At 48.9% G+C, this 27,283-nt stretch overlaps 1 protein-coding gene across 4 annotated transcripts in view; it reads right to left on the bottom strand.

Moving 5' to 3' along the window:
• The window catches only part of sycp1 (synaptonemal complex protein 1), a 698,098-nt gene that overhangs the window by 307,021 nt on the left and 363,794 nt on the right, over positions 1 to 27,283 (bottom strand). For all 4 annotated transcript variants that reach the window (XM_086011629.1, XM_086011633.1, XM_086011630.1 and 1 more), the window contains exon 17: positions 16,150 to 16,254. In XM_086011629.1, coding sequence (XP_085867755.1) covers positions 16,150 to 16,254 — 105 coding nt within the window. The remainder of the gene's footprint in view (positions 1 to 16,149; positions 16,255 to 27,283) is intronic.

Genomic DNA, 27,283 nt, shown 5'->3' with positions numbered 1-27,283 from the left:
CAGGCGGTTAAGAAGGCAAATGGCATGTTGGCCTTCGTAGCGAGAGGGTTTGAGTACAGGAACAAGGATGGCTTGCTGCAGTTGTACAGGGCCTTGGTGAGACCACATCTTCAGTATTGTGTGCAGTTTTGGTCGCCTTATCTGAGGAAGGATGTTCTTGCCATGGAGGGAGTGCAGCGAAGATTCACCAGGTTGATACCTGGGATGGCAGGAATGACGTATGAGGAGAGATTGGGTCGATTGGGCTTGTACTCGCTGGAGTTTAGAAGAATGAGAGGGGATCTCATTGAAACTTATAAAATTCTGACAGGACTGGACAGATTAGATGCAGGAAGGATGTTCCCGATGGTCGGGGATTTCAGAACCAGGGGTCACAGTCTAAGGATAAGGGGTAGGCCATTTAGGACAGAAATGAGGAGGAATTTCTTCACCCAGAGAGTGGTGAACCTGTGGAATTCTCTACCACAGAAGGCAGTAGAGGCTAATACATTAAATATATTCAAGAAGGGGTTGGATATATTTCTTAAGGCTAAAGGGATCAAGGGGTATGGGGAGAAAGCAGGGACCGGTACTGAATTTGGATGATCAGCCATGATCGCATTGAATGGCGGAGCAGGTTCAAGGGGCCGAATGGCCTACTCCTGCTCCTATCTTCTATGTTTCTATGTTTCTATGGAGGTGGGTTGATTGTCTGAAGCCATTTTTTCCGATTTTAGCAGCTGACGCGCCTCCAAACCCGCCTCCTCAGGGCTATTAAAATCGAGCCCATTATGTTAAAAAAAATCAACTCAGGCAACACAGGCAAAATCCAATTTGAACAGTTTGGTTTAACACATGTATACAGTTTAGATTGCACCAGTGCTGTATCAACATCGCCTCAATGCAGTTTGAGTCCTGTCTTGCATATCGATAAAACAGAACAGTCAAATTGTGCATAATTTCATACATCTTATGTGTATCTATTCCTTAAAGTGGTTCAAGGTTAGCCAAACTCCTTAGAATATGAGTTTATGTGCCACGCATCATAGGGGGCATTCCACATTCCCTGCACCAGGCTTCCTTCAAATGTCTTTTTCACCCTGGGAGGGCGATAACAGTCACTAGGGTTAGTGACAGTAAATGGGCTGCATATCAGGCAAGCCAGTATGCTTTCACTCCATGTCCAACACTGGAGGTTTGGATTTTTGGGACAGCCAATATTGTACATGAGATTGTTACACTAGCAGCTGTTGTGGCCATCTGTCCTAGAGGATAGATTTTCATCTCTGTTGCACTTGAGAAACATTCAGTTCCCAGGCGCTGCAAGAAGGAAATGAGGAAGACCCCCTGCGTTAGGTCTTCATCCTCAATATGCTGCTCCAAAATTTCTGGGGCTTCCCCAATTCAGCATAACTATGCCTAAGCCTACAGTGATAACAGGCCCAGCAAACTTACATAAATGAGGTGGAGGGGTGTACCCGCCTCTCATCTCACTTTTCTGTCACTTCGACCACAAAAAGGTGCCTAAAGAAACCTGGCGGTGGAACTTGTGCCAGAAACTTGCATGTACCAGAGGTTCTGCGGGGATCCAAGGGGTAGCCCACAGATGAATACAAGCAACATGTGTATACTTACCCCACTCCCAACACACTATGATCTACAGGCTTCAGGGTCAGGGGCATGACTGCGGGCTTCACAGTTCCTCTTTCCACCTTGATCCGAGTGCATGGCAATGCCAAGAGGCAGGCCTGTGCCAGAGGGAGGAACCCCATGGCATGTAAATGCCCCTCACGTATCTCCAGTATGTTGCACCTGTTGTGCACATTGTAGAGGTCCGGAGAGGAAAACTGACCCTCATAATCTCTTCTATCTGGAAAGTGACCCCAACAAAGACCAAGTCCTGTGCCGAGTGTAACTCATATTTGCCTTGATTGATCTTGTATTGTAGACATTCAAGCTGTGTCATAACTAGCTGAGCTGGTTCCGCTTCTGTTTCTGTCAAGGATGCACTGGTCAGCCAGTAGTCCAGGTATAGATAATCATGCAGGTTTCTCTGCTCCACTGATGCTGCTATTGTGGACAAACGTTCACCCATGTGTCCCTGGGGGCTGAGGTCAGGCTAAAAAGCAATATTTTGAACTTAATGGGCACGAAATTCCCCCTCTGAGCGCCGGCATTTAAGGCCGGTTTCGGCAGAAAAATGGCAGCTGCCTCGCTTCCGGCCACTTCCGGCGCAGGCCGCGGCAATCGCCATTTTGGGCAGGTCAGTATCGCGGCCATTGCCTGCATTCAGCAGAAGAATGCAGATGAGACAGATTGTGACATCAATCAATGTGCAACGCTGATTTGATGCACGACCTATTTAGAACATCGCCGCATGACTGCACACCCTCTCCAAAGCACGCACAGCTGAATGCACGAGCGACCCCCCACCAGCGAGATTTAAAGGGATCACCAACAACTCTCAGGTAATTTGCTTGCAGTCCCCCTGTTCTGCAGCATGACAGGGAGATGGAGCAGCAGCAGCAAAGAGGAGGACAAGCTGCTTGCAGAGAGAGGAGGGGGAGGGGTGGTCTCTGCAGGAGGCCTAACCCACCAAGGGTCTTTTGAGAGCATTTCTCATACCTGCATTAAGTCAGCAGCAGTGTATTAGGAGGCTCTGCTTCACCAAGTAGGTGGTCACAGAACTCTGCCACCTCTTGGAACCAGACCTGCAGCTTCAGAGCAGGATGACGACGGCGATGCCAATGGCCATCAAGGTGACCGTAGCCCTGAAGTTTTTTGCCACTGGATCTTTCCAGTCTGGAGCAGGCGACATACCTAACATCTCCCAGTTCGCCATCCATCGCTGCATCTGGGAGGTCACAGAGGCGCTGTACTCCAGGAGAAGGGACTTCATTGTCTTCTCTCTGAACAGAGAGAAACAGGAGCGTGCATGTGTCTATGCCAGGATATCGGACTTCCCTATGTTGCAGGGTGCCATCGACTGCACACACGTGGCTTTGCGGGCGCCGCATATAAATCCTGAGATGTGCCATAACAGCAAAGGCTACCACTCACTTACTGAGCAGTTGGTGTGCGACCACGCCCAACACATCATGATGCTGAATGCCCGGTATCCTGGCAGCAGTCATGATGCCTTCATCTTGTGCCAGTCCTGTGTGCCAGCAAACTTCCAGCCACAAGTCAAACCCCCAGACACCACATCAAACCCGAGGGTGGCTGCTCAGAGACAAGGGGCGGGATGGTGTCATGTTATCCGCATTTCGTGTAATCCACCCGCATCTAAATGGATGTGGGAGATTGATGCAATTTTAACTTAATTGTCCAATTGATTTCCAACGTGTGGGAACCCTTGGCAAATGGGTTTTCCCTGACTGGAAGTCGCCTCCGATGATGTCATCATTGCTGCTGCATTTAAGATCTACAGCAAGACTTGCTTCTTCTGCAGGCTGCCAAGCTTTCTCCATTTGGTGTGAGAGGGACCTGCAGGAAATATGACAAGCGGGAGGCCCAGATCAGCTCCTCACTTCGACGAGGTGGCCCTGCAGGCATTGATGGATGGGGCTAGGGCCAACAGGGTGGTGCTCTTCCCTTCATCAGGGAGGAAGAGGTCTCCCAAGCAGACTAAGGCAGTGTGGTTGCAGGTGGCTGAGGAGGTCAACTCCTTGGGAGTCACACGATGAACCTGGATTCAGTGCCGGAAAAGATTTCATGACCTGCAGCGTACTGGAAAAGTGAGTATGAATTTCCCATCACACTCAATCTGATCCCCATTGCCTTTCCTCACCAGCACTCAGCTTCAGCAATCTCTTCCTCCACATCCCACTTGACACTGACATCCGTGCACCCTTACCCATTCCCTCTCTATCTATGCTCACATTCACATATCTATTCGACTATGCAGCCCTCACACTCCCTATCACTGTGATGCTATGAAAACAACTGACAACACACAGGGAGGGCCCTTGGTCTTACCACCTCACTCCATCTTTGTCTCCTTCTAAGTATCTATGCTATGCAATCTCTACACTCACTCCTTCATTTTCACTCAACCTCCACTTGTCTCCCTCATTGCAGGAAAAGAGAGCTCACAACAAAAGAGAGCGAGCGAGGACAGGAGAAGGGACAGCCTCAATAGTCCACCTGACCCCCCGGGCGGAGGCCGTCCTGGAAATTATGGGAATCGAGGATGATGCGCACGTGGGGGACGGACAGATGGGTGCAACACAGCAAGCTGGTGACAGAAAAGTTTCCCATCTCTCTCTTTGACATTGCACGAGTCGCTGATAATGATTGTGAAGCTCTAACAGATGGACTTATGAGCATCTGCAAAAAGCAATGTGCATGTAGCCTTGGCATCACATCTCTGACTCTTTCCTTTACTCCCCCACAGGACCATCACAAGCATCCGTCCCCCCTAGCCAGGAAGAAGAGGCTGAGCAGCCAGACTCCTCAGAGGAAGCTGCAACCTCGGAGGGCGCAGCATCACCAGAAATCTGCGCACCCAGCACCAGCACAGACACTCACACCTCGGTGGGACCTTCGGGACATAGAGTAGTGTTGTCACCTGGTGTATCACAGCTCACAAGTGAGCATCAGCAGATTGTGGAGAGAGGGACAGCAGTGGAGAGTCCTAGTCAGAGGGCGCAGGACTCCGCCAGCTCGGCTCAGCAGCATGTCGACCCTCTGCCTCTGGGTTCATCCATGAGATCAGCGGTGATGGAACTCCAGGCACAGATGCAGGAGTCTCTGGCAGGTTTTGTCTCTAGGGTCGCTGTGAGTGTGGAGCGAATGGAGGAGTCCATAGCGAACATGACCAGAGCCTTTGTGGAGTCATTGGCGCATGAACGCATCACCACGGAAGAGATGGCTACCTCCGTGGAAAGGATGGCTACCGTAGAGGAGAGGATGGCTACGGTAGAGGAGAGGATGGCTACGGCCATGGAGGAGCTTAGTCACCAGGGTATGGAAAACATGGTCATTGTTCAGAATAGAATGGCATCTCTTGAGGAGCGATGGGCATCTATTGAACAGAGAAACCAGACCTTCATGGAAGTCCTTCTGAGTAGGACTGCCATTGCAAATACGGGTCCCCATGGCCCCCCTGATGTGCAGCAAGGTGCTCTCCAGCCACTTGCAGGCACTGAGGGGGACCTCACCCATGAGAGGGAGGTTGGTGGCAGACCTCAAGGAAGTGAGGGCTCCTCTCCAAGCGCCCCCACTTCCATGCTTCTGCAGAGCCCTCGGTCAGAGCCCCACCGGAGTCCACGCCCAAGTGAGATAGGTGTCTCAACCCCTGCACAGCTGCAGGAGCAGCAGACTGTTGACGAGCCCTCACAGGCTCGCAACCCCAGAGGACACCCGCCAAAGGTGTCGAGGCAGGAGCAGCAGCAAAGTGAGCAAGGGGCCCTCCACATCTGCTGAAGCCACAGGGGAGGCACCACGTAGGAGCACGCGTAAGAGGAAAATTCTGCACAAATAGTCACAAGGGTAGTCACTTGGGTGCAATTTTGTGTTTACTGTAAAAATGCCATCATCTTCGTTATTATACATAAAAATTCTGATGGTAAATGTTGCAGTTGTGGTGTCTGTCATTTCGCTATTGGGACTTCCACACTGAGGGCTTAGGAATACTTGCAACTGTCAGTATGGTGGGCAGAGTGCTAGGAATCCTCTGGTTCTTGGCCATTGTCAATGCTCTGGTAAGAAGCTGCGAGGCAAAAGTGTTTGATTGACTAGGCTAAGCAAATCTGGCCAAGATGAATGCGTTCCTTGCATCCCGGGCAGCAATGTTCTCGCGTATGCTGCCGCTGGTTGATGGGCCTCTGCAAGATGTTCGTTTTCGCTCTCCTCCTCCTCCTCCTCCTCCTTATCTGAGAAGGATATGTGATGAGCCACTTGGTCCTCAGGGATCTGCAAGTCACGACACTGTGCCATGTTGTGAAGTGCACAGCAAACCACGACGATTCTGGAGACCCTGGCTGCTGAGTACTGCAGGGCTCCACCTGATCAATCCAGGCCGCTGAAGCGCATCTTCAGCAAACCAATGGTTTGCTCGATTATGGCTCTGGTGGACATGTGGCTGGAGTTGTAGCTCTCCTCAGCTTCATTGGATGGGCTCCTCAACGGCGTCATTAGCCACGTCTTCAGGGGATAGCCCTTGTCTCCAAGTAGCCATCCGTTAAGTTGGTCTGGCGGACTGAATAGCGGAGGCACACTAGACTGGCGCAGTATGAAGGAGTCATGGCAACTGCCAGGGTACTTGGCACAAACATGCAAAATTTCCTTCTTGTGGTCACACACCAGCTGAACGTGAAGGGAGTGGAAGCCCTTGCGGTTGACAAAAATACCTGGATTGCGATGGGGTGCCTCAAGGGCCACATGTGTGCAGTCAACGACGCCCTGCACCCTTTGAAAGCCTGCCAGATGAGCTAATCCAACCGCTCGCGCCATGACACTTGCTCGATCCTTGGTGAAATGAACGTGATTGTGCGCGAGGACAAAGAGGGCATCGGTTACCTGTGTGATGCAAGTGTGTGCGGCCGCCTGGGAGATGCCTGCTGCTGATCCCTGGAATGAGCCTGAGGCAAAAAAGTTGAGTGCGGTGGTGACTTTGATGGCCACTGATAATGCTTGTCCACCTGGTCGTCTGGGCAGCAGGTCTTGCTGTAGCATTGCGCAGATGTCAGTCACTACCTCTCGCGAAAGTCGGAGCCGCCTTTGACACTGCTGCTCAGACATGTTGAGATAGCTGACCCTGTGTCTGTAGACCCTGTTTGGGGGGTATCTCCTGTGCCGACGGGCTTCCAGGCGCTGGCCCCTTCTGGCCTGTGCAGCTGCAGATGGGTGAGCAGCAGCCTGGTGCTCCTGCTGCTGCTGTTGGTGCTGCTGTTGTTCCTGGTTCTGCTGGTGCCGCGGCTGGTGCTCAAGCTCCTCTAATGCCCAGAATGGAAGGAAATAAATGGCTCCCATGCTTCTGGTATATGCCTCAGTTGAGGAAGCTCTGATGATGGTGGCAAGAGGGGTTTCCCAGGAGGTCACACTGGAGATGGGTGTCATGCTCCAACCTTCCACAGGTGTGGTTAAGCCTTCTAAAAGTTGCCCCAGACCTGAGACCACTAAGTCCTGCCACCTGCAAATGATGGCTGATCAAATCTTCTCTTTAATGGTTGACCTGCAGTTGATAGTCAGCAATCCAATAGTGCTCCCGCCAGGTTTCACCATCGTGTTTCCCACCAGGCATGTTTCACGTGGGAAAAGGGTTAAAATCGCAAGGGCCTTTTAAAATAGGATTATAGAGGCCATGTAGTGCTTGTTAAGGGCCTTAACGACCAGTCCCGCCTGTTGGAGTCGGGACCATCAGACACGCCTGAGCAACATTTGACCCCTTGTGACCCCACCTCATTGTTCTTTGATGTAATGTTTTCCTGACTGACCTGTTTGGACACCATTTACACCTTTGATTGCTGTGATTATCTCTCTGCCAAGGTGTGATAAATGGCAGTTAGAAAGATTACCTGTAAACATCTGACATTATTCTCTCACTATATAAGCTGTGTTTTTATGCATCTCTCCACTTCACCTGACGGTGATTTCAAATAAAGCTGTTGGACTATAACCTGGCGTTGTGTGATTTCTTACATTTGTCCACCCCAGTCCAACACCGGCATCTCCACACCATATCCTGAGAGAGGACAGCAGGTTCTTGCTCCACAGAGCTATTGCCACTCCCGCATGCTGGCGCCTCCGAATTCCTAGCCATCTGTTGGAGGACAGATTGCTGGACTTTCCACACCTGTAAACCCAGCCACGATGGCAGCAGTTTGAGCTTGCATAGCAGCAAGCTGAGACTGCATGAGAGTAGTCCGAGCTTGCATGGCAGCAAACTGAGCCTGCATGAGAGCAGTCTGAGCTTCCACTGCAATATTCAGACATTGGGTCGCTTCTGCTTATACTGCAACGGAAGCTGCGATATTGCCCATCACACCCAGCATCATGGTTTGGTCCACAAGGACTCTAATGAAGTTGCCCATCACTTTCAAATCATGGGCTCCAAGCTCCGCGCAAAGCCCCATGCAATGTTGGAGTCGAACTCCTCCATGCTCCTTGATACTGACAAGAGGCTCTCTGGCAGGCCTGCCATTGCAACAAGCATTTCTGTGTGCGTGCCCTTCTGAAAGCCGTCTCATCAAAGTCCTCATCCGAGTGCTGTGCAGCAGAACCCGTGTGCAAACTCGCCCTCCGGGGAGCTGGTACCAGAGCTACCCTTTCCCCCTGGCCTGGCTGCAGCCCACTTGTGCCCGGTGACTCACCACGTGCAGATGTTGCCTCTATATTACCCTCTAAAGTAAGTGCCGTTCCATTTTCTGAGCTAGTGCCTGGGAGTGTCAGATCGCGTGACGGTGCCTCTTCTTCTCCATCACACTCCTCCACTAGTTGGTCGTGGACTGGCTTGGCTGTTGGCACTTCTTGGGTATCTGAAAGGAGAAAGGCACAAGGGTCAGGTTATGGTAAGGGGAGGGGGGGGAAAGCAAGAGGTGCATGCTTACACCATGTGCAGATTGTAAACTAGAAAAGATGTGCATGCTTACACCATAGCAGCTTGTGAGAAGAGATTGTGCGATGAGGGGGGAGTGGGATGTGAGAAGAAGGATTAAATATGAGCATACCGTCATCAGCAATACTTTCAACCTCACCACTCGCCACGGCCTCGGTGACAGCCACTCCAATTATCTCCAGCACAGTCTCCTCTAGAACAGTAAGGTTTTGCAGACATGCTTCAGCCCCACCTGTCTGCTGCTGCTCATGCTGGTTGTGAGCCACCTTGGCCTGCAAGAGAAAGTGAAGTGTGTCAGTGAGTGTGATGCAATGTGTTTGGGTAATGGGCTTGTCATGGTTGAATAGCTGACATTGTGTGCAAGGTGTGAGATGTGGGTGTGAGGCTTGCATCAGTGGTATGTGTGTGAGGGTGAGGTGAAACTATGATTGTGAAGTATGGGTCGTGATTGTTAAGAGATTGTTGGTAAGTGAGTGATGGGGGTGTGGTGCACTGAGCAGTGTGTGAGGATAGTGGTGCAGTAGGTGGGATATGGCATTTGAGGATGCATTCACTGACCTTCACCATGCGTATGAGGTCATTAAATTTCTTGCGGCACTGGATCCAGGTCCTGGGGAAACACAGGAAGCACTGACGATTACGGCCATCTCTTCCCACTGCCTTCTACTGTTCTGTCTCAAAGGCCTCCTGCCCCCCTGCGGGTAGAGGACCTAAGAACATAAGAATTAGGAGCAGGAGTCGGCCATTTTGCCCTTCGAGCCTGCTCCGCCATTCAATAAGATCATAGCTGATCTTCTTCCTCATCTCCACTTTCTTGCACTATCCCCATATCCCTTGATTCCGTTAATATTCAAAAATCTATCGACCTCTGTCTTGAATATACTCAACGACTGAACCTCCACAGCCCTCTGGGGTAGAGAATTCCAAAGATTCACCACCCTCTGAATGAAGAAATTTCTCCTCGTCTCAGTCCTAAATGGCCGACCCCTTTTTCTGAGACTGTGACCCCTGGTGCTAGACTCCCCAGCCAGGGGAAACATCCTCCCTGCATCTACCCTGTCAAGCCCTGTAAAAATGTTGTATGTTTCAATGAGATCACCTCTCATTCTTCTCAACTCTAGAGAATATAGGCCTAGTCTACTCAATCTCTCCTCATAGGACAATCCCCCCATCCCAGGAACCAGTCTGAAGAACCTTTGATGCACTCCCTCTATAGCAAGTATATCCTTCCTTAGGTAAGGAGACCGAAATTGTATGCAATACTTCGGGTATGGTCTCACCAGGGCCCAATATAATTGTAGTAAGACGTCTTTACTCTTATACTCAAATCCTCTTGTAATAAAGGCCAACATACCATTTGCTTTCCTAATTGCTGGCTGTACCTGAATGTTAGTTTTCACTGATTCATGTACAAGGACATCCAGGTCCCTCTGGACACCAATATTTCCCAATCTCTCACGATTTAAAAAGTACTCTGCTTTTCTATTTTTCCTACCAAAGTGGATTAATTCACATTTCTCCACATTATATTCAATTTTCCCACTCACGTAGCCTGTCTATATCCCCTTAAAGCCTCTTTGCATCCTCCTCACAACTTACATTCCCACCTAGCTTTGTATCATCAGCAAACTTGGATATATTACATTTGGTCCCCTCATCCAAATCATTGATCTAGATTGTGAATAGCTGAGGCCCAAGCACTGATCCTTACGGTATCCCACGAGTTACAGCCTGCCAACCCAAAAATGACCCGTTTATTCCTACTCTCTGTTTTCTGTCCATTAACCAATCCTCAATCCATGCTAGTATATTACCCCCAATCCCATGATCCCTAATTTTGTTTAATAACCTCTTGTGTGGCACCTTATTGAATGCCTTTTGAAAATCCAAATACATCACATCCACTGATGGCCCCCTTATCTATTCTGCTAGTTACATCCTCAAAAAACTCTAACAGATTTGTCAAACATGATTTGTCAAACATGATTTCTCTTTCATAAATCTGTGTTGACTCTGCCCAATCCTATTATTATTTTCTAAGTGCCCTGTTACCTCGTCCTTAATAATAGATTCTAGCATTTTCCCTACTACTGATGTCAGGTTAAGTGGTCTGTAGTTCCCCATTTTCTCTCTCCCTCCTTTCTTAAATAGTGGGCTTACATTTGCTACCTTCCAATATGTGGGAACCGTTCTTGAATCTATGCAATTTTGGAAAATGACAACCAATATTATAAGCCTCTTCCTTTGATCTAATACTATCTTTAACTTCTCTTGTTAGTCATGGTTGGACCACTTTTCCTGTGGGTTTTTTGTGCCTTAAAGGAATGTATATTTGTTGTAAATGATGTACTAACTCTTTAAATGCTAGCCTTTGCTTGACTACCGTCATACATTTTAATGTAGTTGCCCAATCTACCACAGCCAACTCGCCCCTCATACCCACGTGGTTTGCTTTGTTTAGATTTAAGACCCTAGTTTCGGATTTAACTAAAATCACTTTCAAACTCAATATAAAATGTTATCTTATTATGGTCACTCTTCCCTAAAGGCACCTTTACTACAAGATTATTAATTAACCCTTTCTCATTGCACAATACTAGATCTGAAATAGCCTATTCCCTAACTGGTTCCTCAACATACTGATCTAGAAAACTATCTAGCATACATTCCATGAATTCGTCCTCCACACTATTACTGCAAATTTGGTTTGCCCAGTCTATATGTAGATTAAAGTCCCCCATGATCACTGTATTACCCTTGTTACATACACCTCTAATTTCCTGATTTATACTCTGCCCTACATTACAACTGCTGTTTGGGGGCCTATAAACAACTCCCACCAATGTTTTCTGCCCCTTGTTGTTTCTTAGCTCCACTCAAACTGATTCTACTTGATTTTTCGAGATAAGATTCTTTCTCTCTACTGTCTTTATCCCATCCTTTATTATCAGGGCTACCCCGCCTCCTTTTCCATTTTGCCTATCTCTTCTAAAAGTTAAGTATCCTGGAATATTTAAGCCTAGAAATTCGATGGGCTGCGCCACCAGTTAGCACCTAAAGAGGGCACTCAGTGGCTTTAGCGCGACTGGCCATGCCTCCCGCGATATTTAGCGGGGCGCTAATGGCGGCGTTAGCCCATAGCGCTGCGCCACCACCGATGACGTCATCGGTGTGCGCAGCGCTCCGCTACCGCCCCGATCGCGATATTTGGTCGCGCCCACCTCTGACGCCAGTCGCAAATCGCGCCCGGTTCACGGGGCCTACCTGTGGCGGTAGCGGCGCAAATTAAGGTGGAGGTGCTGGGCGGCCATTTTTTTCGGTGGCTGCCTGCCAGCACCTCTGTCCCCGGCCTCCTGATCCCCCCCCCGGGCAGTGCCGGCTGTGTCCCGAGAGCCCGGCACTTCTCCTCGGTGCTGGGATCTTTTGCCGGCACTTGCGATCGGTCATCGCGCTGGTGCAGGCCCCTCCCCCTTAAGAAGGGGAGGAAGGCCTGCAGTACCGCAGCGCGCCGTGCCGCAGCATGTGGCGCTGTGGCACGTTGCACTGCGATATTCAGTTTCAGCGCCCCAAGAGGGACGCGGGGCGCCTCGAGCAGCGCCCCACGTCCCTCTTGGGGTGCTCAAACTGAATTTCCGGCGGGCGCAACGGCTCCGATCGCAGCGGTAATTCCGGCGCCCAGGTGAGCTTGGCGCCCCGTTTGGGGCGCCACCGAATTTCTAGGCCTTAGTTCCCAACGTTGGCCATTTTGCAACCATGTCTCCAATATGGCTATTGGATCAAACCTGTTAATTTCTATCTGCGCTATTAATTCATCTATTTATTTGCGAATGCTTCGCGCATTCAGATATAGTGCCTTTAGCATTGACTTATTTCTATTTTTCTCTGATGTCACCATAGTCACTGATGTCTTATTACCTCTGTTACTCTCTCTGTCCCTTCCTGACCCACTCTGCTTATTTTTACCCAAAACTACTCTGTTCTAGAGCCTTGACATTTCTCTCACTGCTTTTAAATTTACTCTTTCCTGAATCCTCCCAACCCCCCTTCATTAGTTTAAAGCCCTGTCTACTGCCCTAGTTATTTGGTTCGCCAGGACACTGGTCCCAGCCCGGATTAAGTGGAGCACGTTCCAACGGAACAGCTCCCTCTTTCCCCAGTACTGGTGCCAATGCCCCATGAACTGAAACCCCTTCCTTCCACACCACTCTTTGAGCCACATATTTAAACCTCTAATCTGTTTGTCCCTATGCCAGCTTGTGCGTGGCTCAGGTAACAATCCAAAGATTATTACCTTTGAGGTTCTGCTTTTTAATTTGGATCCTAGCTCCTCAAACTCCCTCAGCAGAACCTCATTCCTAGTTCTACCTATGTCGTTGGTTCCTAAGTAAACCACGACAACTGGATCCTCCCCCTCCCACTCCAAGGTCTTCTCCAGCCATGAGGAGATATCTTTAACCCTGGCACCGGGCAGGCAACACAACCTTCGGAACTCTCGGTTGCGGCTGCAGAGAACAGTATCTATCCCCCTGACTATACTGTTCCTTACCACAACTACATTCCCTTTCACCCCCCCCTACTTGAATGGCCTCCTGCACCATGGTGCCATGGTCAGCTTGCTCATCCATCCTGCAGACTTTTCCCTCAACATGGTTGTCCGGGATCACAACGCTCTCCACAAACTCCCACATGCTGCAGTTGTGGCACACCACCTGCACTGCCATCCCTATATGACCTTGTTTTATTTAATTAAATTGTAATTAGGTAACTTAGTTTACAGTGTAGTTTCTTGACTACTTACTTGATCTAGATTAAGTTAAGGATACTGAAATTAAATATCTACCTGTAACACAAAGCACTACAAGTCGTGTAGGCAAAAAGCAGCAACTCCTTCCTTCTCTTCTCTGAGTTCCCACTCTTTCCAAATTCCAAAATAAAACACTCCTTCTGTATAGCCCCTGGACCAAGACCTCCAGTGCTGCATCTGAGAAGCGAGGTGCCCTTTCTCTTCCCTGTTGCAACATTGCTGCAGCTACAGTGACAATGAGGTGCTTCTGCAACAAAGCACCTCCCCTTTAAGAAGTGCTGAGAGCCCAGGCAAAATTTTATTGGACAGCAGACTGCACCCAATATTGGTTCCCCTGTTGAGCACTGAGCCAACCAGCAGCACGTTTAGCACTGAGCTCAGCACTCCAGTCATTATGATGAGCAGGCAGCATGAATTTTGCCTGCACCACTTTCAACGAGCACGGGAAGATCACGCATTGCGATTCCCGCGCCCATTTTTAGGCCTAATCCAATTTCATCCCCATTGTATGCAACTAATGTTAAACTTAAGAGGCAGGAAATTTTGCAAAGTCTCCAGATGGGGCAGAACTTCCACCTATTTTTGTTGCCTTGCCATGACCCTGTCTGATTGCAGGTATTGGGTCATTAGAATAATCGGGGCAGACGACTTGCACCTGCAGAGGAAGTTTTAACCAGGCATGCTGAAGGTAAGTGATACCTCTGGGATTGATTACCTCTGCAAATGTTCACCTTAGGAACATAGAAACAATAATATGCCATTCAGCCCCTCGAGCATATTCTGCGATTCAGTTAGATCATGGGTGATCGGCACATCAACTCCATATACTCACTGTTGATCCATATCTCTTAATACCCTAACCTAACAAAAATCTCAGTCATTAAAATTTCAATTGACCCAGCATCCAGTCTTTTTGGAGGAGAATTCCAGATTTCCACTACCCTTCATGTGAAAAAGTGCTTCCTGATTTCACTCCTGAATGGCCTAGCTCTTTGACTCCCCCACCAGAGGAAATAGCTTCTCTGTATCTACCCTATTGAATCCGTTTATCATTTTAAACCCCTCAACTTTCTAAACTCAAGAGAATACGAGCCAAGATTATGCAACCTGTCCCTCATAAATTAAACCTTTAAGCCCTTGTATCATTTTGATGAATCCATACTGTACTCGGCTTCCAAACCAGTCCACAATGGAACCCATGCCTGCTCTCAGCAAACGTGGGATCTGTTGGACAGAAGAGGGACAGAAGAGGACACATCCAAAGATGTGCGGGTTAGGTTGATTGGCTATGATAAATTGACCCTTAGTGTTAGGGGGATTAAATACGTGGGGTTACGGGGATAGGGTGGGATATGTGTTGGTGTAGGGGTTACGGGGATCGGGTGGGATATGTGTCGGTGCAGGCTCAATGGGCCGAAATGGCCTCTATCTGCACTGTGGGGTTTCTGTGTTTCTGTGTGTGAAGAACAGGTGATATTTGCACAAGAACCCCTTCAGCAATTCCAACAAAATGCAATTGAAATGTAAGCAGGTGAGCAGAAGATGCTTTCACCCTCCATAGGTCAAAATATACAGGACAAGTTAGATGAGCCAGCGGATCTGGGACCCACCCTAAATTATAACCACCCTCTGCCACAATTCTGCCTGAATTTTGCCCCGGCCCTCCCAGACAATTTCTGACTGTAGTATTTCTGATGGACTTCTCTGATTTCAGATTGGAAGTACAGATCCTTCACATTAGCTGCAACTAACCAGTCTTCTGCTTGCGTACCCCACCTTCATGACTGCCAGGCGGGTTACCACCTTGTAATTTTTCCTTCACAATGAACATGTTGAGAGCCCTAGAGTTCAGGATAGGTTGAAATTCTCTTACATTTCTGCTAAAAGCATAAGAATATAATCTTCAAGTTTTGTTGACTAAACAGTGAATTATTAAAGAAAATACAGAACATTTTATCTTGGCAAATCTATGCTTAGTGTTATTACTCAGGTAAAGAAAAAAAAGTTTTCAGTCAATGGCCTGGAAATTGCGGTCGGAGGCTTGCCGTGGGCGAACGCCTCCAAACCGTGAGAAAACTCCACACTTAGCGGATGGCTCCAGAGCTTCAAACTCTTGCATTTCTGGGCCTGCAGGCTTACGCCTGCATAAAGGCCCATACATCCCAGGTGTGTATGCAATTTGCAAGCATCCCTGGGATCATGTGGACCAGGCCAATGAATGTCAAAGGGGGATTCCTATTACGCTTATGGGGATTCCATTTACGTACAGAATCCCCATAAGCATAACAGGAATCACCTAAAAATTATAATTTCACAACACTGAATTAAAAATAAATATGTTCAAAATTAATTAAAATACCATTTAATTAAACATTTAAAATAAAAATTTTATTTTTTGAAAAATAAATTTAAACATTTTTAAATGGGACAAAAATATCCTAATTTTAAATGTAAGTGAATGTTTAAATCATTTAAATAAATTAATTTTAACATTTATTTTAACCCTTACACTGGCAAAAGGCCTTACGCCTACTTTTACCAGACGTAAGGGTTTAGTGTGTCGTCGCTGGGCAGTAATAACCCAACTCTGCGCCAGTGAATGTCAATTTCCAGCGGATGCGTACGATCTATCAAGCAGAAACTTGACAGATCGCAAGTTCCGCGTTTTCACGCATGCGCATTACATGCGGAAACCCGGAACTTGTGGGGCACTTATGACGGCGCACGCTACGTCGTCATAGGCCCCGTAAAATCCGGGCCATTGTTTTTACCACTTGGCATTTCATAATTACTTGTTTATGCATACCTCTTTGCTTTGAGCTGCTTCCTTTAGGTTTGCATTTTCTTTCATTAATTCAACTTCAACTTTCTGAAATTCTTCTGTTTTGTGTATCAATATCTCCACTTTATCCTGTAGGAACAATACAAAGTGTTCTTAAAATGTGTTCTAAAAGAAAAAGAATCAATCAAGGCAACAACCTGCAGGAAATTTTGCACCTATCCTGCTGAAAGTTTGGGGTACCTAATACTTTAATATGAATGCCTGCAAATTTGATTGAGTTCCAAAACAAGAGTTTGAATTGATTCTGGTTGCAGTGACTCATTCATGAATTGCTTTGCTGTTCTGGTAGTCTCATCGTCAACTGCACAATTATGTTTCAACATTGTTACTAAACAGGCTGTTCTGCTGTGGGAGCAATGGTTGTTTAGATGGTCAGTGTCAAAGCTTTGGGTCAACAGATATCTGAATTAAATAACAAATTAAAATGTTTGCTCACACTTTTCACACCAGTGCATATTCCTCCTCTGTTACAACATGACGCTAAATAGCCATGGTATTTAGCTATTCCACATTGATCTTGAGGTGCTGCCCCTCCAGGGATGACCCACGCAGGACCCAGAAAGAATCTGTAAATAATTACTTACTTGCTGACAAGCCCAGCAAAGCTATGACGGTTGTTTCTTCTCAATTTGTGGAAGTGATGAGCCATTCAGACTTCTAAAGAATGGGCATAGTACATAATTGAAGCCAGAGAAACCAACTTGTGTGGATATATTCTCTTCTGTTCACTAACATTAACAAAGAAAGAAAAATACACTCCACGATGTAAGGAGTGACCCACTGGCCAGTACATTAATTAATAATTTTCATCCACAAGCAAAGTAGTTGGGATTACATTTAATGCCTTTTAGATAACCAACCATCACATAAACCTCTGTTAAAAGACCATAGATGGCCTAAACCTCCATATACATTGGGCTGAATTTTTACCTTGCAGTTGGGATGGGTGCAGGGATGCTGTGGATCTTGTCGTGAACCCGGAAGTGGCAGAGGCGCGTTTTGCAGTGGCTTTTTAATGAAGCCACTGCAATTGAATCAGACTTCTGGGTTTCCAGACCAATTAACAGGAGTGGGTCCGATGAGGTCATGGATGACTCAACTTCAGCTGAGATATTTAAAGGAGCAATGGACAGATGTCACTTGAAGACTGGTGGAGGTGGAAGCCTGATTGTTACAGAGGAGATTTGCTGCCAGTAGAACACTTTAATAATAGTACAGCCTGAATAATGCAGAGTCAAAGGCAGAAAGCGGCCCCCAGGTTCAAAGATGCCTCCTTGGAGGTATTACTCCAAGGAGTGAGGGTCCGCAGGGACATCCTGTACCCTGCGGATGGGAGGAAGAGGCCAGTGGCAATGACCAAGACTGCATGGCTGGAGATAGCAGAGGAAGTGAGCAGCAGGAGTGTTGTGTCAAGGACATGGATCCAGTGCAGGAAGTGTTTTAACGACCTCATGAGGTCAGGGAAGGTGAGTACAATGCCACATTGCCCTACATCCTGATATGCGTGTCACCTCAACCCCCTCACTCTGCCTTCCCAATCCAACTCCTGCACATCACTCCTCACACCAACCTACCTTGCAGGTGGACCGATCCCTCACTGTCTATGCACTTACTCACATCCCCATCTGACCATCCACCATTGACACTCGCCCTCATCCTAATGCAATGTCACGCCTCTCCCTCATGGTCACTCTCAACAGATGTTGCCCATCCATCCCTTATACTCATTCCATCACTCTCACTCAAAGGTCTCTTGTTTCCCTCCTTGCAGAAGAGAGCGCAGAACACCCGGGAGAGGCAGCAAACCGGTAGTGGCCCACCAGTAACCACGCCACTCACTTCAGCAAAGGTGGTGGCCCTGAAACTCAGCTGCGTTGCGGAGCTGCTGGCAGTGGGAGATGGAGAGAGGGGGACCTCCCAGTGACCAGGTGACAAAAGTAAATATCATACAGCCACATGGCATACAACAATCACTCATGGTGACTTGATGACAGCAGCCAGTGAAATATGATCATGTAACTTAAGTGGTAACTTAAAACATTCTGATCATAGCAGTTCTAATTCATGTCTTTACTCTCCCACATTCCCATGAAGTGTCAACCCCACTGTCTAGCCAGAGGAGGAAGACGATGCCTCAGAGGAGGCCGTGGTCTCTGAGGGTGCACCGTCACACGACCCATGCACACCCAGCACTAGCGCAGATATGCACACATCGGTGGGTGCAGTAAGGGAAAGGGTAGTGTTGTCACCTGGTGTCTCACAGATGACGTGAGCAAAATTAGACGATGGAGACGGACTGCAATGGACAGTCCTCATCGGAGGGTGTAGGACACTCCAAACAATGCTCAGCTGGACGCAGACGCTGAACCTCAGGGGCCATTGACAAAGAGGATGATTCCTGAGGAGCAACTAAAAATGTGGGAGGCTCTGGCAGCTTTTCCAGCCGCAATGTGCTCGATTGCAGGGAGAATGAAGGAGTTCATCTCCAACATGAGCAGCACAATGTCGCAGGCCATGGGTATGATGTGTTCATCCATGGAAAGGGTAGCCACCTGCATGGAGCATCAAATGCACCAGTCGTACGAGAGCATGCTTGCTGTGAAAAACACCTTACAGACTCTGATTGCAGCCATATCTAGGATGGAGAGAAACCAAGAGGTGACCCTTAATTGTCCCATTGATGTGCAGCAAAGTGCTCTCCAGCTCCTTGCTAGCAGGGAAGTGCGGGTGGCCCATGAGAGGGATGATGGTGAGAGGGGGACACAGAAGTGGGGGCTCTGCTCAAAGTGCTCCCACTTCTTTCCCGTTGACCCCTTCAGTCAGAGCCCCACATGCTGCCTCATATCCCGATGGCCAAGTCTGCCCCTGAACAGTTGCAGGAGGAGCAATCTTTGGCGGGGCCCTCACAGGCTCCAAAACCCAGAGGATGTCTGCCAAAAGTGTCTAAGCAGTCTGAACAGGGAAGCGAGCAGCCAGCTACCTCTGCTGAAGCCACAGGGGTTGCACGTCGTACGAACTGTAGAAAGAGAAAGAAGACACAATTGTAGATGCTCAAGGGTATTCACATGGGAGTGTTATGAAATGTTAGATGGTTAAGTTTCTGTTGAAGTTATGAGTCACAAAAAATAATTTTTTTACACCGCTGTCCCGTCTTGTCCATTTTTGCCTGCTGCCTGGCAAGTGGCCTTGTCAGTTGGAGTGAATGATAAGACATTACTTAACTGCGTGCAATGGGTGTGTGTGTGACAAGAATGATTTGATCATTCTGGGACTGCTTTGTGGTGGTGGTGGTGGTGGGGGGAAGTTGGTTCAGCATTTGGGTGCCATATGGGTGCACTGGTGCAACTTAACTAAATCGTGCCATTATGAGGCCATCCTGGGCCGCAATATGCACCACTGCTGGTACCATGACCATTTCAGGTTTCTCCTCCTCCTCGTGTTCCTCCTACTCCTCCTCCTCATTCTCCTCCTCCTCCTCTGAAAAGACTCTGCGCCTTGATCCTCCTAAAGCTCCAATTCTCGCTGCTGTGTTATATTGTGCAAGGAACAGCATACGACGATCATTCTGGAGACCCTGGCGGTGCGCATTGAAGGGCTCCTCCAGATCAATCCAGGCATCTGAAGCGCATCTTCAGCATCCCAATTGCTTGCTCTATTACACATCTCATCATCATCTGGCTTTGATTGTAGCACTCTACGGCCTCATTGCTTGGCCTCCTCAAGGGTGTCATCACACACGTCTTCAGTGGATACTCCTGGGGGACAAAATTGGGTCACTCCCTCTTTGGGGCGCTAACTTCATCGGGGCATCCCAAAAAAATTAGCGCCCCCGTGCCCGAAATTCACTGGTAGTGCCCCAAGAGGGAGGCAGGGTACTACTGGAAGCGCCCTGCCACCCTCTTGGGGAGTTGCAAGTGAATATCGCGGCACTATGTGCCGCAGCACCACATGAGCCGGCACGTTGCGCCGCGGTACTACAGGCCTTCCTCCCCTTATTAAAGGGGAGGGGCCTAATGCAGTGCAACCCGGGGCCCAGCTGGGTCATCAGGGATCGCAGTGCCGGCAAAAGAGCCCGGCACTCTTGAGTGCCGGGCTCACGGCGCGCGGGGGGGCTTCACAGGAGGCCAGGGGCAGGTGCTGGCAGGCGGCCAGCAGCAAAAATGACCGCCCAGCACCACCCCTTTAATTTGCGCCACCCTGGCCACATGTACACCCCACTGACCCTGTCGGACATAGCCTCCGGCAGTAAGTCAGGGGGGCGCAACCGAAGATCACGGCCGGGGCGCTGCGCACGGCGATGACATCATCGGCAGAGGCGCAGCGCCACGGGGTGCTAATGGTTACCACCGCCGCTAACCGCCCACTGAATTTTGTGGGAGGCGTTAGCAGCACCGTGCCCAGGCGCTAGTTGCTTTGCACCCCATTAGCACCCTCTTAATCAACCGAATTTTTCCCCTCTGGTCTCCAAGCAGCCAGCTGGTAAGTCTGGTCGAAGGTGCAAACAGCTGAAGGAGGCTGGACTGGCACAGGATGAATGGGAATCTGGAACACACGTGCATGATTATCTTTTTGTGGTTGCAGTCGAGCTGCACATTGATGGAGTGGAAGTGCTTATGGTTCACAAACATTCCTGGGCGATCTGGGGGTGCCTTGATGGGCACATTTGTGCAGTCAATGATGCCCTGCACCTGTGAGAAGCCAGCCAGAGCCACAAAGCTGAGTGCCTGTTCAGTCTGACTGGCTTCATCAGTGGCAAAGTGTACATAAGTGCCTGACTTGTCAAACATGGCATCAGTCACCTGGGTGATGCATTTGAGTACAGCCGACTGTGAGATCCTGCAAATGTCTCCTGCAGAACTCTGGAAGGAGCCTGAGGCAAAGAAGTTGAGTGCGGTGGTGACTTTGACAGCCACAGGTAACGCATGTTCACCAGGTCCACTGGGCATCAGGTCTTATTCCAGCAGGCTACAAATGTCTGCCACGACCTAACGCGATAGCCTGAGCCTCCTGAGGCACTGGTGTTCAGTCATGTCCCAGGAAGCTGATTCTCTGCCTATGCTCATCCTCTGTAGAGCGGCAAGTCAGTAAGGAGAAGGCTGCTGCTGCTGTTGCTGGTGTTGTTGCTGGGGTTTATCTTAGTCCGAATCTGAGGTCCAAGGTGAAGCAGCATAAGCGACCCCTATGCTGATCTGATAGATGCCAGGTAAAGTGGAGATCATGTAGTGAGAGTGACTTCCAATATAGTGGGAGTAACTTCCAAAGTTGTAGAAATCACATGCAAACTCCTGAAAGCAAACTCTCAGCAAAAATGGTGTCAGCAAGAGCCTTTCCCTTAGGCAAGGAAGCAGGTGCGAGGTATGAGTATTTATGTGGTTTTTTTGAACCGTCAATTGTTCAACTCCCACAATGGCCATTCTACTCTCGCCTTGCTTTCATTGGCGAGGTTCAGCAAGCCCGTGAATCCCGTGCACAGTCAGTAAAAGCTGCAACATCAGGTTAAAAAGGCTGTTAATAGCCTCTTACCAAGCTCTCAACTACTTTAATTAGCTCATCCGCCTCTCCGGCGCGTTGACTAATGCGCCCAAGTTAAAGGCAGAAGCCAGCGGGTTGAAGCCGGCTTCCCAATGTGCTGTCAATTTCAGCGATTTTAACTGCCCACCCGCTCGCAAACCCGCACACTCTGCAAAGTAAAAATTCAGCCCATTACGTCTCCAATAGACTGACATATGATATGGTTAGGCTATAGCGCAGTTTCATGTTCCCGTACTTCCAGCAGGGTGGCAGAGCTTGTAAGGAATACATGGTGGAAAATCATGGGAACACAGCTGACAATTATCCATAGTTTAATATTAACACACTGAAAATCATAGACTGCATACCTGTGATTTCCCACCATGCACTCATTGGAAACACCACTTCCCACTGAAAGTATGGAGTCATCCCTTTATGCCCTCTCCAATGGTAAAGAACCCTATTTGTCCTGTGCTGATGTGCCTGCACCTACATCTTATCCTGCCATAATTAGCACAATTCCCAAAGTGCTGCATTAAAGACTGCTACTTAACTTAAAGCAATGAGACTTAAGGTAAAGCCTGGAAATGAATAAGAAATTGGTTGGGGGGCAGAACTTCCACCCACCTCTCCATATTAGACTGAGCCCCAACCCATATTCCTGGGTCGGAGTTCATGACATATGCAAAGCAGACACCAGGTGGGATTTCTGCCGTCAAGAGAGAGCCCACTAATACAAAGGTGGAGAATCCCAGTGGTGACACCGCTGTGGCACCAGAAGAGTGGGTGAGGGACCTTAAAGGGTCAGAAGTACCCCAAAGATCAGAAAGAAAGTTTCCACTGAAAGCCTCAGCCAAGACTGAGTGATCCAAACACTCACTCCAATATATCCTTCCTGAGGTGCGGTGAGTTCCTAAGAGTTCATGGCAGTGGAAACCCTTACTTCTACTGATAGGGTAATTCTTCTGCTTGACTATGGCTGCAGGTCATTCTGGACTAGACAGCATAACTCAGTGACTGCATCCTTAACTCAAATTCTGAACTTCAAACACTGCATCTCAGTTAGTTCCAGATAGCTCTACCTAATGTAGAAGCACATTGCTATAGAATAGTTGGTTGGAACAGTGCTGAGCCTCCTTTTCCTTCAATGCTCTTTCGCTGGCAGTCTCCTGCATCTGCTCCTCCACAATTGATGCTACACGTATTTCCTGGTGTTATATTCATTTCTTGCTGCTAGCAAGTTTGCATTGTGCAAGAAAAAAATGACAGCATGTGGCTTCACTTGCACAACTTGAGCTGTTAACAAACCAATACTAGATCTGACTCAAAAGTAAATAACTAACTTTTCAAATTTATTCTTGTCCGAGGAACGTTACATTTAATTCTCTCCACCTGACTTCCACAGCAATTATCAAGCAATTAACAGGCCCTTAACAATATTTTTTCTTTGCTTTTGTTAATTTCCTTTCAACACTGAGAAGAAGACACAAAATATGATATGGAGAGTAAATTTACGATAATGATCCTTACCAGTCTGCTCAATTCCCCAATTCCATTGCACTTTAATCTATGAACAAAAATATAGGCCTAGAAATTCGGTTGCGTAGTGCCCATTGTTTGGACGCTACGGGTGCAGAATTGGGACCAAAATGGCGTTTGAGCAGCTTGCGCATTCTACTGGTGCGGGCCGTGCTGGACGCCATCTTGGTGAGGGCGGTAGGATGGTCGTTAGGAGCGTGCACTAGAAGTATGATAAGTAGGTAGATCATGACATCAATCAGCATGCAGCACTGATTTGACACCAGCGCTGCCATTTACGTTATCATCGCTGGAGCTATCGCCCTCTCTTAACCTCGCACAGCTGAACATGCATTCAGCAGCAGGAAGGAACCCCCCCCCCCCACAGCGCTACTTAAAGAGATAATCACTAACTTTCAGGTAACTTGCTTTTTGATTTCTACTGGCTCTGTATAAGATTGTGGAACTGTTTGGAGCTTTCTAGAGTTATTTAAAGTTGGTAGATGACAGAGAGTGGTGCTGCAAGTGGAGAAGGCCTTGCTTCTGACTTCAAGGGTTCTGGTCAGACCACTTAGTCCCAGTCATGGGTGCTCCAGTTGTCATTCCCCTTGGCCTGCAACATGACGGAAATGGAGCAGAGGCAGAGGACAAGCTGTTCGCAGAGGGAGGAGGAGGAGGGGGAGAAAGGCGCTCAGCATGAGGCCTTACCCACCTAAGGTCTTCAGAGAGCAATTTTCTTACCTCAACCTGAGCCAGGAGCAGTATCTGAAGCATCTGCGCTTTACGAAGGAGGTGCTCACAGAACTCTGCCACCTCTTGCAACCAGATGTGCAGCCTCACTCCAGGGCGAGGACGGCGCTGCCAGTGGCCGTGAAGGTGACCGTGGCCCTGAATTACTTCACATCGGGATCCTTCCAGGCTGGGGCAGGCGACATCTGTAACATCTCATAGTTCCCCATTCGACTGCTGCATAAGAGAGGTGACAGACGCTCTTTATGCCAGGACAGGGGACTTCATTGTCTTCTCTCTGACCAGCTTCATCGATTGCATGCACGTGGCTTTGTGGGTACCGTATATAAATGCTATAATGTACCGCAACCGCAAAGGTTACCACTCGCTGAATGTGCAGTTGGTGTGCGACCATGCTCAGCACATCATGATGGTGAATGCCCAGTATCCTGGCAGCAGTCATGATGCTTTTATTCTGCGCCAGTCCGCTATTCCCTCAGTCTTTGAGCCACCAAGACAAACCAAAAGGTGGCTACTGGACGACGGGCTATCCTGACCACCTGGCTCATGACTTCGCTCCGCAACCCAACCACACGTGGCCAACATGTGTACGAGAGCCATGCTGCCAAATGAAACATCATAGAGCAGACCATTGGGGTGCTTGAGCAACAGTTCCACTGCCTGGACTGCACTAGAGGAGCCCTACAGTACTCACCAGAGAGTGTGTCCCGATTCGTTGTGGTCTGCTGTATCCTCCACAACCTGGCCACCATGAGAGCACAGCCCTTGCCACCAGGGATACGGCCACGAGCACAGGAGCAGGAGGAGAAGGAGGAAGAGGAGGAGGCAGAAGAGGAGGTGTCAGAAGAGGAGGAGGAAGCAGAATGAAGGAGGCTGTAGTGTATGTAACCTGTACCACCTTAAGAGGATACCTTAAGGTGATGGACTACTTTTTGATGGCTCCTGTACATTGTAGTACCGGTGGTGACCACACCGGTATATAAACCCTGTGGAGCAAAGTGTATTCCAGTTCAGCCCTGACCCTCAATTACTAAAGACCTGTTTAATTATTTCTGTAGTCTGTGTCCAGTTATTCAGCATAACTACATTTGGAAACACAGACTCAACAGAGGCAACCCAGACAGCCTTTCTGGTTGGGATATCCGGGAGCAAATCATCCGCGTGCGGTACGAGCGAACGCAACCCCAATACCCCAATCAACATTAGTCCCACACCTTAACTTCTCTGTTACTGACCATGATAGCATCCACTTGGCCACGGTGCGGAAATAAACGCCACCACAAAGCAGATATTCCAATCAAACTTTATCCATCTATCCATCCAATATTACATCAAAAAATCACCCTTGTGCATTCCCTGTCTTGCATATGCCTTTGCCTATCCTAGTGCTCCTACACAGTACTACCCCAGTGGCTACAGCTTGGCTGGTGACTTTCAGTGGGGGAGACTGCAGATGGCCTTGCAGGGTGACCTAGAGGAGCTCTGTGTCTAGTAGGCCTGCCTTCGGACTGCACCACCTCGGCATGTGCGGCAGCAGTCTGGGCTGGCTGGCTGACCGGCAACAGCAATGGCACTGGCGAAGTGGCAGTGGTGGGAGGACGAATGCTGTCATCCTGGACAGAGTGGACAACAGGATCGGCCTCCACGGATCTATTGCCACTCCCCCGGGGCAGCGCCTCAGCAATCCCAGTAATTTGCTGGAGTACAGACTGTTGGACTGCTGTGACACCTTGCAAGTTCCTTTCAACACTGGTAGATCCAGCAATGATGGCAGCAGTCTGTGCTTGCATGACTTCAGTCTGAGCTTCCATTGCCACGCTCAGATGTTGGATGTCTTCTGCTTGTACTGCAATGGAAGCTCAGACTTCGGCCATCAGACACGGCATGATGGTTGGGTCCACAAGTGCGTTAATGGATCGGCCCACCCCTTCCACGCTGGAAAGGATGGGCTCCAAACTCTGGCCAAAGCCCTGTGAAAGGCTGGAGCTAGACTCCTCCATACTCCTTGACATTGCATTCAGGCGTTCTGACAGGCCTGCCAATGCACCAAGCATTTCATTGTGCATACACATCAGCGTTCTTCTGTAGGCTGCCACATCGCGGTCTGAGTCTGAGTCCTGTGCAGCAGAACTCGTGTGTGACCTCGCCCCCCCAGGGAGCTGGCACCTACGCTCTTTCCCCCTGCCCTGGCTGCAGCCCACTCGTGCCCGGTGTCTCACCATGTGCAGATCCCACGTCTAACCTATCCTCTAAAGTATGCGGAGTGCCAGTATCTGAGCTGGTTGTGGTGAGGAGAGGCGGGGAAAGCAAGAGTAACATGCTTACACCATGTGCCGATTGTAAATCAGAAGAGATTGTGGGATGAGGGGCAAGTGGGATGTGAGAATGAGGATAACGTATGAGGAATGTATTCATTCAGCCCTGCCGCTGGCCACCAGTGCAGCCATGTCCCTGTCAAGAATGGCCAGCACTGTCGCCTCCAAGGAGGCGAGGTGATGCAGGTGAGCCTGTCCCTGCCGGTTATGCAGCACCTTTTCCTACAAGGTAAAATAAAGGGTGTCACTGAGCATGGTGTAATGTGTTTGGGTGAAGTGCCTGTCATGGTTGAATAGCTGACAGTGTGTTCAAGCTGTTAGATGTGGGTGTGAGGCTTGCAGCAGTGGTGCAGGTAAAGCTATGAATGTGAGGTGATTGGTAGAGATTGTTGGTAGGTGATTGGGGGTGTGGTGCATTGAGCGGTGTGTGTGGCTAGTGCAATATGGCATTTGAAGATGAATGCTCTGACTGTGACCACTCGGGTAAGGTCATTAAATTTCTTCCTGCACTGAGACCAGGTCCCCATGGCTATAGTGCTGTCATTGACCACATTGGCTATCTGCTGCCACTGCAGTCTTGTCTGTTACCTGGAGGGCCTCCTGGCCCTCTGTGGAAAGAGGACCTCTCTCCTGGAGTTAAACTCCTGGACCAAGGCCTCCAGTGCTGCATCTGAGAACGTTGGGGCCCTTTCAATGGCCTGTTGAGCCATTACTTAGTCTTCTTGTTTCTAACACTTGCGTCCAATAGCAGTTCCAGCACCTGTTGCAGGCAGAAAGCACCTTCCCTTTAAGAGGTGCAGACTGCCTTTACATAGTCAGGTTAGCTATAATTGGAGCTAGCCTCGCATGAATTTGAGCCCCCTGCTGAGCGTTCAGCCACTTAGCAGCACGTTCAACATTCGGCTGAACGTTATAATCATGTAAAGTAGCAGGCAGCACAAATTTTATGTGCTGCCTGCAGTCCTCCAAACGGGCGGGGGTTACTATCGCATCGCAATGCCCGC

This window comes from Somniosus microcephalus, chromosome 18, assembly GCF_052327205.1.
Source record: "Somniosus microcephalus isolate GS21.2 chromosome 18, FLI_Smic_1.0, whole genome shotgun sequence".
Taxonomy (NCBI): Eukaryota; Metazoa; Chordata; class Chondrichthyes; order Squaliformes; family Somniosidae; genus Somniosus; species Somniosus microcephalus.
The sequence above is the reverse complement of the archived record's forward strand: the minus strand, read 5'-3'. Positions and strand labels throughout refer to the sequence as shown.